Source organism: Theropithecus gelada, chromosome 3 (assembly GCF_003255815.1).
Source record: "Theropithecus gelada isolate Dixy chromosome 3, Tgel_1.0, whole genome shotgun sequence".
In the NCBI taxonomy this organism is placed as follows: Eukaryota; Metazoa; Chordata; class Mammalia; order Primates; family Cercopithecidae; genus Theropithecus; species Theropithecus gelada.
Genome location: NC_037670.1, coordinates 110675115 through 110687618, shown reverse-complemented (window position 1 = coordinate 110687618; position 12504 = coordinate 110675115). Strand labels below are relative to the sequence as shown.

At 33.8% G+C, this 12504-nt stretch overlaps 1 protein-coding gene across 2 annotated transcripts in view; it reads left to right on the top strand.

Moving 5' to 3' along the window:
• The window catches only part of VPS50 (VPS50, EARP/GARPII complex subunit), a 119918-nt gene that overhangs the window by 54370 nt on the left and 53044 nt on the right, over positions 1-12504 (top strand). For both annotated transcript variants that reach the window (XM_025378811.1, XM_025378810.1), the window contains 4 exons: positions 5449-5581; positions 8314-8405; positions 10535-10629; positions 10948-11046. In XM_025378811.1, coding sequence (XP_025234596.1) covers positions 5449-5581; positions 8314-8405; positions 10535-10629; positions 10948-11046 — 419 coding nt within the window. The remainder of the gene's footprint in view (positions 1-5448; positions 5582-8313; positions 8406-10534; positions 10630-10947; positions 11047-12504) is intronic.

Sequence of the window (12504 nt, the reverse complement as noted above, 5' to 3'; positions counted from 1 at the left end):
TAGTGCTGCTGTGTATGAAAAGACCAAGGTATTATGGGGCCCAGTTACTCAGAATGGGATGGATTTCTTCACCTCATGTTAAGAGAAGGAAGTGTGTCCTGAAGAAGCCCTTCTTCTGATTTAAAATGCTGGCCAGAACACTCTTGAGCCCAGGCATCCTTGAGCATTTACGCTCTGTGACAGAGCTCTAGACCCCTGCCCCGAGTCTCATCTCAGCAATGCTGCCACCTGCTTGTCTTTCAGAGTTGTTAGTTTATTCCATTCTTTGTGACACAAGCCAAGTGTCTCACCACCTCCTCAGGGCACCAGAGGACTCACTCACTGGTTGCTGTGATGGTATCCAGTGTCCCTCTGCCCCCTTCCACCCCCAACCACATTTTACTGTAGCATTGCATCTGTGTCCTGTTGTCATTTCTGTTAACCTTCAGGTATTAAACTTGCTGCATATCTTAAAAAAAAAAAAAAGAAAATGCTAGTTGCAAATGATTTTAGTTATATGATGTTAAAAGGATGAGAAGAATTTGTCACTGTGAGAATTGACACCAGTTGGTTGTCACTGTGAGAATTGACACCAGTTGGTTGCATGGCATAATGGAAAGGGGCTCAATTTTAAAATGAAATAACTCTTTTAACTTATTGCCAGTATAACCATCAGAGATTAACATAGCTGTGCTTAAATTTATTGAAAACATTGTTTTTTGTTTGTTTTTTTTTTAATCTACCCCACTTACCTTTTTTCCTTAAACTGTTTATTGTATATGTATTTAATAAAATGGTCCTTACATTTGTTCCTATTTTACAATATAAACAGGCAAGAATCATCTTGTTTGCTGGTGCTGTATATATCATAGTCTTATGTTTGTACACGTGAATATATTTGAAGATAATAAATTTGGGTTCTTTTGGGAGACGTTTAGGTACGTGCAGTGGTTTAGTTAGATCTCTGGATTATTTACACTTGAATCAGTTCAGTGAGAAGAAAGCCTTGCTATAGCTTCACTATGTAACTTTAACTTTTTTTGAAAAAAAGATTCACATAAACATCTGTGTGCATATATCTCATCCAAACCCATTAAATTTCAGCAAATCTTCAAGAGATAACATAATGAAGGACCTCCTTTTTTTCAAATAAATAGGCAGATAATGAGCTGGACAGTGGTTGGGTGGAGAATAGAAGATAGTAGGTCTAAGTTTTAATTTTCTGGTTTGTTAAACTGTGACAAGTATAATAGAAATTAATTATAGGACTATAACACAATTATTTGTACAGTCATAATTTTTCTTTGGGAAAAAATATGACTAACACTGCCTTTCTCTTATCTACCAGAAAGAATGTTGGGCTATACTTAGATTAAATTTGTTTGCATAATATATAAATTTATGCAAAGTTGGGCTAATAAAAGTTAGAAATACTGACTTGTACAGGAGTACCTTTATGTGGGTGTATGATTGCTGAGTTGCAGCCCAGAACTTTTTGGGACTTTTGTTTTGCCTTGTTCTCGGAAAAGGTTTTTAGTCTTTTCCTGATCCTGTGCATTAGTATTGGCTTTCGTCATATGTGTATGGTATAAGAGGTATGTCAGGTATAATTATGTGCTAAAACTAAACCAAGCGTATTAGTCTGTTCTCACGCTGCTAATAAAGGCACACCCAAGACTGGGTCATTTATAAATGAAAGAGGTTTAATTGACTCACAGTTCCACATGGCGGGGGAGGCGTTATAATCATGGCGGAAGGCAAACGAGGAGCAAAGTCTTATCTTACCTGGTGCTGGCAAGAGGGCTTGTGCAGGGGAACTCTCACTTATAAAACCATCAGATCTCATGAGACTTATTCACTATTACGAGAACAGTATGGGGGAAACCGCCCCGCCCTTGACACATGGGGATTATTACAATGCAAGGTGAGATTTGAGTGGGGACAGTCACAGCCAAACCATATCATCAAGGGAAAACATTAAGACTGGCTCATTGTAAGGGTAGCGATTATAAAAGTAAATGTGAGAAATTACCCAAAATTGTTTTTCACAGCTGCAAAGTACTCTTTTGTATGTATGAATAATGTTATACCAATCTCCTGTCTTTGGACATTTAAATATATTTCAGTGTTTTGCAATTACAAATAATCCTTTAATAAATAACATGGTGCATATGTATTTTCACATTGTTTGAGGTGTATCTTCAGTATAAATTCCCAAAAGTAGAATTGCTGGGTTGAAGAAAAAATACACATGTAGATCGTGACAAATTTCCCTCCTTGGGATTGTACTATTTTGCATCAGTAAGGTATGCGAGTGCCTGTTTCATCACAGCCTTGCCAACAGAGCGTATGTGATGTCAAAGATAAAGCCAGGTACTAGTTAAAGTGTTGAGGACAGATTTTAATCAGAAGATATTATTGTAATAGGGAAAATAGTCCAGTGTGAACTGACTCAACTTTGATTTATACAATGGTGACTGGGCATTTTTTAAAGGGAAAATGAGGGAAGGGGTTGAGCAGGGCTTAGTGGAGTCAGAAAAGTGAACATTTACAAAAAGTGAGAAGGGGGTTAGTCCATGTGAAACCCATTTGTATTTGCTAACTGATGTTTATGGAAGTTAGGCTCCTACCCTCTCACAGAGACTGGGGAACAGGGGCCCTATCTTCAGATGTTGGAACAAACAGTACATTTTTTTTTTTCAAGTACATTGGCAACCTTGAGTTTTTTTCAGCCTGGCACTTTAAGGGGGGGCTGAAGTCATCCTAGGGGTGTGACTTGAGTCATTAGAGACTCTGTTAGGTGTTTCGTCCGAGTTTTTTTAGGCCATGGTTAAGAAGATAGCTGAGAGGAGCCTCACTAGCGTTTAGTTAAGGAGAGAATGTCAGTGCTCAGCTTTAAGATTGAGATTGGTGAGAATCTTTGAGATTGGTGAGAATTTGCATCTTATTGTAGTTTTAATTTATATTTGTCCTATTACAAGTAAAGTGGAACATGCTTTTCTGAGTTGAAGGGCCATTTTTATATCTCTGTTTATGAAGTATGTTCATGTGCATTTTTTCTCATTTTTTTTGATAGGAGTTTTAGTCTTTTTTTTTTTTCCCAAACTTTTAATAATTCTATATAAATGTGAAATATCAGCTCTTTATTGTGAATATATATTGTGAATATTTTACAGATTTGTCATTTGTCTTTTGACCTCACATATGGTTTTTTTTTGCTATATAAATTGTTTATTTTTTATATAGTAAAATCAAATGTTACTTTTATTGCTTGTAAATTTTGTGTTGTAATTAGAAAGTCTTTTTCTATATCACTGTTAGAGAGACATTGATTCATGTTTTCTTCTAGTATAGTTTTATTTTTGACATTTAAATATCTTATTCATTTGGAGTTTATTCTTACGTATTCTTGAGGAATATGTCTAATTTTATTTTTTTCCAGCTAACTATACAGTTTTCCCAACACGATTTGTGAAGAAAAGACTATCTTCATCTAAGTGATGTGAGATGCCATCTTTATCATATACCAGATTTTTATATAAGACCAGATCTTTTTCTGTACTTTTTTATTGGTATCTCAGTAAATTTATAAATTTACTCGGGAAGAATTGACATCTTGATGATGTTGAGACATCCTAACCAAGAATAAGGGATTTCTTTCCATTTGTTCAAGTCTGTTTTTATGTCTCTTGGGGGTGTTTCATGGTTTTCTTCTTGGTTTTCAATCATTTCTTATTAAATTCCTAAAAATTCTCTCTTTTGTTATTATAAATGAGGGTTTCTCATTCAGTATCTCTTCTAAATGTTTATTTGTATACAAATGCCATTGGTTTGGGCATGTACATTTTATAACTTGCTTCCTTGCTGAATTCTTTTATGGTTTGAATTAGTTTTATTATTGGTTCACTAGGAATTTCCGGGCATATTTTTATGTCATTAGCAGATGTAGTTTTATTTTTTCTTGTCCTATTCTTTTGCCTCTGTTTTCTGTAATCTGATTACATTGGCTTGTACTTCTGAATCGTTGTTAAATACCAGCCCATCTGCTGTGAATCAAACAAATTATTGAATTAGCAAGTGTTCTCATAAATAGCAGTGTAAACAGTTAAATAGTAATGGAGATAATGGGCATCATTTGTGTGTGTGTGTGTGAGACCACAGTGGTTGTGCCTTAGAGTTTTCTCATATTAAGGAAATACTTATTCATTCTTATTTCCTCATGTGTTTTTGTTAGGAGTGGGTTTTGAATTTTCTTAAAGCCCACTGTGAGAAATTTTTTTAAAATCAGCATCTATTGAGATAATCACTTGATTTTTCTCCTGAGACCTATTAATAGAGCAAATTATATTAATAGATTTTGTAAGATTAAGCCATTCTATCATTCTTGGCATAAACCCCACAGTCTGTTTCCAGAGCTTAACTTCTTTATTTTAGTACTTCCTAGTTTAGTTTCAAAGATTTGATATACTTAACGTGGAAGTGTAGTAAATCATGTAAGTTAGTATTTTTATTGCTTGCCAAAACAATGTTTTGGTGAATGAGTTTAGAGGGAGAGATCATTACGGGAAGAAAAAGCCTTTTGAAAGAGCAAGGACCACTACTAACTGTGACATCATGAGCATCAACCATACCATGGCAATACTTGCCATAGCCTATTTCTACTAGCTGTTTATCTTGGGGAGTTTACTTACACCAGAGTCTTCATCTTTCAATATTTCATCAGCATAAGTTGTAGTCAATTGATCACAAACCAAAGAAATGCTAGAAAATCTCAAATGATGGAGCAATTGCTGCATTATGACAAATGGGAAGCCTACAAAATAAAATAAAATAAAATAAAAGGGCAGAATGGCAAGTTGGTTGTTTTTACAAAGGGAAACAAAATTCATGTACTTCCATTAGGGAGAGGATTTGAGTTCATATATTGTTTCATAACCTTGTTTATGTTAGAAGTTATTTTAAAATGTTATTGTCAGACATAGAGTATCTATTCCATATGATTTAAAAATCTTAGAGATTGTCAAAGATATTTACTTAATTTACACAAATGAAATGATGGAGTTGTAAATCCAACTTCCTTTTTGCAAGTTGTGACTGAGGTCCAGGCTATGTAAAGCTGTATTTGCATGTTTAGGATCATGTCTTTCAAAAAATGCATTTGGGGATGTTTACACTGCTATTTATGGGACCAAGTGCTATTTCAGTAATTTCTTTATGGTTCTATAACTACAGATTGATTCACAGCTTATGGGCTGATATTCTTAATGTGGACAAAAAAGCCATGTTGAGATGGGAAGTATTTAAAATATTTTTTTCTCACCATTGAGTTTTCTCTTTAGATAAGTCAGTTGAAGACATTTTCTTAGTTATTTCTAATTTTTGAATGTATTTGATTAATAACATATTTTATTATAACTGTGTTAGAGTAAACATAATAATTTGAAAGTTGTCTCTTCTCATTTTCTTTAGCATGTTACACCAGACAGCTATATTCCATGCCTTGCAGACCTATGCAAAGCACTGTGGGAAGTTATGCTCAGCTATTATAGGACTATGGAATGGCATGAAAAGCATGACAACGAGGATACTGCTTCAGCTTCTGGTAGGAAAATATTTTTATTTTATTTTAAAAATTGAACTATAAATATCCCACATTACTGGAGTAAGAAGAAAGGAAAGGGGCAGGAATACCTTTGGGATTTCGAGGATTACAGTGACCATAGGCTAAATATTGAGCAAATAAAGTGATTCAGCTACTTCAAATGTTCTATTACCTTTAGAGAGTAACTGGGTCAAAGGACTTTTTAAGTGGCACATAGTACCAGTTTACAGAAGTGTGTGCTGATGGCTTTAGGACTGAATTTATAAATTTTTGTTGTTGTTAATATTATTAGTTGCAAACTAGATAAGACATTGGTCTGTCTAAATTTACTGTGAAATTAATGCTAGATGGTCAATATTAATCTATTTGGCCCATTTTCAAGTTGCAGTAATAAAGCTAGGTTCTAAGAATCAATAATTATATTGATACTTTCCTTCCTGAAAACGAAGCTAGAATTTCATTTTAAAAATGATGTCTTAAAATATTAATCTTTGAATGGAAAATATAACTTTAAATGACTATGGTATAGTCAGCTAAATAATAAAGAACAAGTCTTTGAAAAATTATTGTATTTATTAATCATTCTATTTAAATTGCTTCATTTGTATAATTATTTATCTTAAGTGATTATCCTTGAACAGTAGCTGAGATTAAATATTCAGAATACTTATAAAAACAGTAAATGATTTTATCAGCGTTTTGTTTAATACGGACAAAATAAATTATACTGCACATCTTTTTTTTTTTTTTGTATTACATACAATTTATTGTAGCTATTCAATCAAATTACTTTAGTAACTTCCAGTTTCTTAGGTGCTTATTTTCTGTTGTTGGGTGAGTGGACAACACACCCAAATCTCACTGTTTGATTAAACGTTTTGGTAGTTTAGAAGGCATTAGTTTAATCTTTGTCTTGACTTACAAGAAGCTTGTAAATATAGAAAACAAAATAAGAGGAAAATTATATGAATGGATTTTTATCTATTTAGAAGTATTATTGGGGAGAGTAAAGGAAGGGAGAGAAAAAGGAGAAGGCAGAGAGAAGGATGGACACACAGCCAGGATTCCAGGTCAGACTATTTTTACCCAAAACTTGTACTCTTACCCTGTACTACCTCTGGGACCATGGGCTCTGCAATCTGAGAGGTCTGGCTTCAAGTTTTCACTTACGTTTACCAAAGGTGAGAACCTGAAGACACTGCTTATTTTTTCCACTCTTCAGTTTGCTCCTAAAAGTGATCAGTTAAAAAGCAAAGCAAAACCAAACCAAACACTTAAAGAGTAGTAACACATGTACCCTACAGGGTCGTTGTAGAGTTTGGACAGCATGTAAGGTACTTACATTGGTGGCGGTTAATATGATGAAAGGAAATGGATCAAGAGATAATATAATAATAGTGAAATACCTGGAGACTGTTAAGACATATTTGCTTTTCTAGTACATTATTCAAGGAGAAACCAAAGAAAAAGTTTGGAATAGAATTAACACATATTTTAGATATCAGAATTTAGGTGACTGTTATCTATTTATTCATCATGGTAAAGCTTGCTTTTCGCTTTAGGCCAATAGTTTACATTCATTGGAGTACTGAGTCAAACTTAAAACTCTATTTGATCCTTATTACTCAACCCTCTTTGCTAAAATTTCTTCACCCTAATATGTATGTTTTATGGATATCAAGTGCTCAAGTAGTCAGCTGGTAGTATCTAGGACTGTAAAAAGTTATTTGTTCACCTGAAATTAATCATATTATATTCAGGACTAAAATTGTAGAAATTAGTAAATTGAAAATTACTCTTCATGGAACTTCATAAAACTGAAGAGGACTCTAGACTTTATCTGCTGTATCTCTTTAATGATAATATTTGATATTGTTTGATAACCTAATACTTTAATGTTCTAAGATAAAGCTCTAAAGCTGTAGTTCAGATGCACTGCTTTAGGCTGCTGGATCCCTAACAGCCATACCATGCATGTAATAATAAGGCTTATGTTTTAGGAGTGCTCAGAGGCAAACTAGTCATGTATCTATGTATCTGAGGCCTGGCATTTCCAAGGACCTTTTACTAGTTATCAGTGGACACCTTCCCAACCTGAGACAAGATGATGACATACTTGCTTAGGTGTTCTACACAGGATATTCACACAAAAGCTTCATCTTTTTAATATGAATGTGTATGTGTATTTTTCAGTTGTCTTTAGGGGGAGATTGGTGGCAGATCACTGATCTTACCTATTAAACTAGACATTGTTAAATTATCTGGAGTGGATAAAACTATTATTCGTCATGAAAAATATAAAATATATGCATTATCACCTCACTGCCTGAGCTGTTAATGTAGACTGCCCTCTTAGCATGCATGCTAATTGATAATTTGGTTAATTGGTCCTGCAATGCCCTTCTCACAGCCTTTTACATGGTCTTGCAGTAGGCAGTATTAAGAACCTGGTCTTTGGGCCCACACTGACTCAGGTAGATTCCCAGCCTCAGTCACATATGATCTCAGTGGTCTTAGGTATAGTTAGCATTTCATAGTCTAAGTTTGTTTATCTTACCAAATGGGTTTACTTCTAATACCTATTGTTTGACATTGTTTTGATTGTATAAATATCAAACATATTTTCTGTATCTTACATAGACTTATAATGTATGAGAGGCCAAATAGAAAATATTTGGAAAACAAACACAAATTGGATTAAATCTAAAAATATTTATGTCTTTTATTTTTAGAAGGGAATAATATGATAGGTACTGAAGAAACTAATTTTGATCGTGGCTACATAAAAAAGAAATTAGAACATGGACTTACACGAATATGGCAGGTTTGGTTTTTTTAATATTATTTTTTTCACAGAAGCAATATAATTGTCATGTCAAAGTTGTTTTAGAAATTCAGTTTTAAGTTTTCTATATGTGTATTCTTTGCAGATTTAATCATATGTTTCTGTTTGGAATTAGGCTATCATTTAATTTCTGTAATGTATTTGGTGATTGTATTTGCACTATGAATGGCAGGAAGAAAAAAGACTTAATTTGAAAATCTCCATTGGAAATATTCATATATGCCTTGAGTACATTTTTTGTTTTAGAGGCCCAGAGAATTTCCACTATCATAAAGAAATGTATGTTTTCTCAGTGAGATGTTCTGTTTATTTTTATTTCATTTATCTGTGTTTCCTTAATTTTTTTTTTCTGTTAATTTTAGAAAAGGAGTAACTAAGTAGGTAGCATACTTAGGTCAGATTATAGCTCAGAATGAACAATCTGTTTTTTTTTCTCAGTCAGTGATCTTTGTGCCTTGAGGGAATCTTACATGCTAATTGGCTGAATATATCTGGTTTTAGCCCATTTGGGCTCCTATAACAAAATATTCTAGACTGGTTAGTTTATAAACACAGAAGTTTATTTCTCAGAATTCTAAAGGCTGGAAGTCAGAGAACCGGGTGCCAGCGTTGTTGGAAGGGCCTGCTTCCTGGTTCATAGACATTGTCTTGCTGTATCCTCAAATAGTGGAAGGGATGAGGGAGCCCTCTGGGGTCCCTTCTATAGGGGAACTAATGCCATTAATGATGACGCTACCTTCTTGATTTAATCACCTCACAAAGTCCCCACTTTCTAATATATTATCACCTTGGAGGTTAGAATTTCAGTATAGGAATTTTGGGTAGACACAAACATTCAGTCCGTAGCAGTATCTTATTAAGTTTTTCTTTGCAATTTAGTAGCTCAGTTGTTATAATCAGATAATTTGTTACTTCTTAGATCACAGTGTAATTTCTTTGAAGATAACTTACTCTTTTTGGACTTCTTTGAACCCTGGAAGACTATAGACCCTTTGGCCGTGTTATGGTCTTTTAAAATGTATTTTTGATTTTTCTAATGAGGCTGATCTTTATTTTGACCATCTTTTTTTTTTTTTTTTCTTTATATTTATTTATTTACTATTTTTTGAGGCAAGGTCTCATGTTGTCACCCAGGCTGGAGTGTGGTGGCAGGATCATGGCCTAGTGCAGCCTCGACCTCTTGGGCTCAGGTGATCTTTCTGCCTCAGCCTCCTGAGTAGCTGGGACCACAGACATGTACCACCATGCCTAATTTTCTTAAATTATTATTTGTGGACATGGGGTCTTGTTATGTTGCCCAGATTGGTCTTGAACTCCTGGGCCCAAGTGATATTCCCGCCTTGGCCTCCCAAAGTGTTGGGATTGTAGGCGTGAGCCACAATGCCCAGCTTGACCATCTTTTATAGGATGTGTTTTGAAAAAAATTGTTTAGGAAAACTTATTTTGAGAACGTAAATTTCTTCATGAATCAGTATTTATAATTTAGTGCTCTTCTATTTTTGATAATTTTGTATTGGATATGCTATTTGATTTTATACTTTAGTATTTGAAATTTATTTATGTAGTGGTTGTAAGAGGTTTGACATATATTTTCTCATTTGACTGTATTAAACTCATATAACCATATTAAACATTTATTAAAATTAAATAAATAATGTATCATTGTGGATTTAGGCTGACTTTTTTCTGAATATTAATGCATAAAAAGAAAGGAAAATCTTATAGTTATTGAATATACACCCAGGGTCAGATATGATTTGTTTCTGACTTAGGCTCCCAGTAGGCCTTAATTGTACTTAGTTAAAATTTTACAATCTATGATAGAATTTCTGGTAATTCAATGTACTTGGAAATACTGACTTGGCACTTTATGTAGCTAGTTTTCATTCAGTTTGGCAACCTGATGGCATTCCTGATATAGGAAATGGGATTGTCTCTATTATGTCTCCCTTAAGGATGTTGGCTATTGGCCTAAATAGATACTCATTAACAAATTAGGAATATATTCCTGTCTCATTTTAATCTGGAACTATAGAGTAAATGGTTCTGATAACTTATTTTCTGTATTTTGGGTTTGCTTGATTTTTTTTTTTTTCTTTGTCTTACAGGATGTTCAGCTAAAAGTAAAAACCTACTTGCTTGGAACCGATTTGTCTATATTCAAATATGATGATTTCATCTTTGTTTTGGACATAATCAGCAGGTAGTGTTTAAGATCTTGTCTTATTCTTTAGTTTGAGTCATTCAACCATGATAATCAAAGAAATCATGAACCTAGTGAACTCTCATCTATAACTTCTTTATGGAAATGAAGATAATTTTTGCTGCTAAGTTTGTGAGTGTATTTAAATATTTCTGCCCTTTGGATGTTTGTAAACCTTTACGAATTTGTGGTCTTTAGAATTTTTTCACATATCCAAATTTTAGCGATTTTGTTTAGTCTTTGAAGAAAGAGAACCCGCACTTCTTTTTCTCTATAAGTATGTTGCTGAAATTTACTGAAACCTTTTTATCCAACTAGGTTGATGCAAGTTGGAGAAGAATTTTGTGGTAGCAAGTCTGAAGTTTTACAGGAATCTATTAGAAAACAAAGTGTCAATTATTTCAAAAATTACCATAGGTAAGAACTCTAATAAAATATGAATGGACTTATTTAGGCAATGAGAATACTTTTGTCTAATACTTAATCTTATAGCATTAATTGATTTTAAACGATTACTTTTGAATTTGAATGTGTTGCAGCTTTTTTAAGATGGCTAAGGATTTTTTTAACCAAAATATGATGAAATGTTCTCATTACATATTCATTGTACATTTTAAAATATTCTTTGTCTTGAGGGGCTTAAAATATTGAACTGATTTCTTTATGAGTAAAACATGATTATTAGATCAAGGTTCACAGAAAGAATTTGGCTGCTGTTCCATTACCTGCATACATATGCGTGTGCTTATAAGGAAGTTAAATCAGTGCTCAGTGAGGGGGTGCTTGAGAGTATCTATCTTTTAGAAGTAAGAAGGCTTCTACAGGAGAGGATGTGATATTCAGAATTTCGCTATAAAGCCAAATTTGTATACTTCATTGCTTTGCAAAACAATCACTGCTAATATTTAAAAGAGTGACTAGGAATGATTTGGGTAGAGGAGGAAGGTGGGAAAGAATGTTCATAATAGCGGTGTGATTATATGCTTACAGCAGCAGTAAATTGAAGGAAGGGAGAGCTAACATTAGATTTTTCTTCATATAAGCTAGACCCCAAGTTGTATCCCTTACATGTATTTTGTCCTTTGAGTTGAGTTTCATGTTACTTTTTATTCTGAACTTTTACTTTTTACAATTGAATTTAAGTTTTGATTTCCTTATTTGGTGCCAGAGAGAGTCATGATTTGAAATTCTGCTTTTGCTCCTTGTTCATAGTCAGTACCTGCTCACAGTGATATATGCCGTGTCAAAAGAGAGATGACTGAACACCAAACCGTTGATTATTATTAAATATATTTGAATACAAGTTGTCTGTGTTAATTGTAAACAAGTAAATTGTTTGAAAAAGATTTAAGTTGAACTATACCAAAGCAAAGCCCTTGAGTTTCACAACTGAGAGTGTTTAAAAATTTTTTAGAAACTTAATTGAATAAACCTCAGGGAAACGGTGGGAAGGGACCAACAGGAAACCCTAACACTGCGTTTATTTATAACTTCCTTGTCTGCTAAAACTTAAGCCCTGACTAAATGAAAAGGCTGGCCCTATTAACATTCCTGTATAGAAGGGGGAGGGGCCTGTTAATCATGGATAGGGAAATAAAATGGAAACACAAAGGAGCCAGAAGCCTCACTTTCCTTGCAGTATGAAGGCACACCAAATGTCTCTCTTCCCAGAGATTGCTTCATATCCAACATGACAACTGGGATCACTTTTGGTGTTCCCAGTGTCTAGGATGTGTGTACAATATAAAAACACTGATTTATTTAGTGGCTTCCATTCTGCATTCTGTTTTACTTATTATCAAAAGGTGTCTGTCATCTGTAGCAACTAGCTAGGGGCATTTTGACCATAATGGAAATTCCTCACAGAGTTCACAT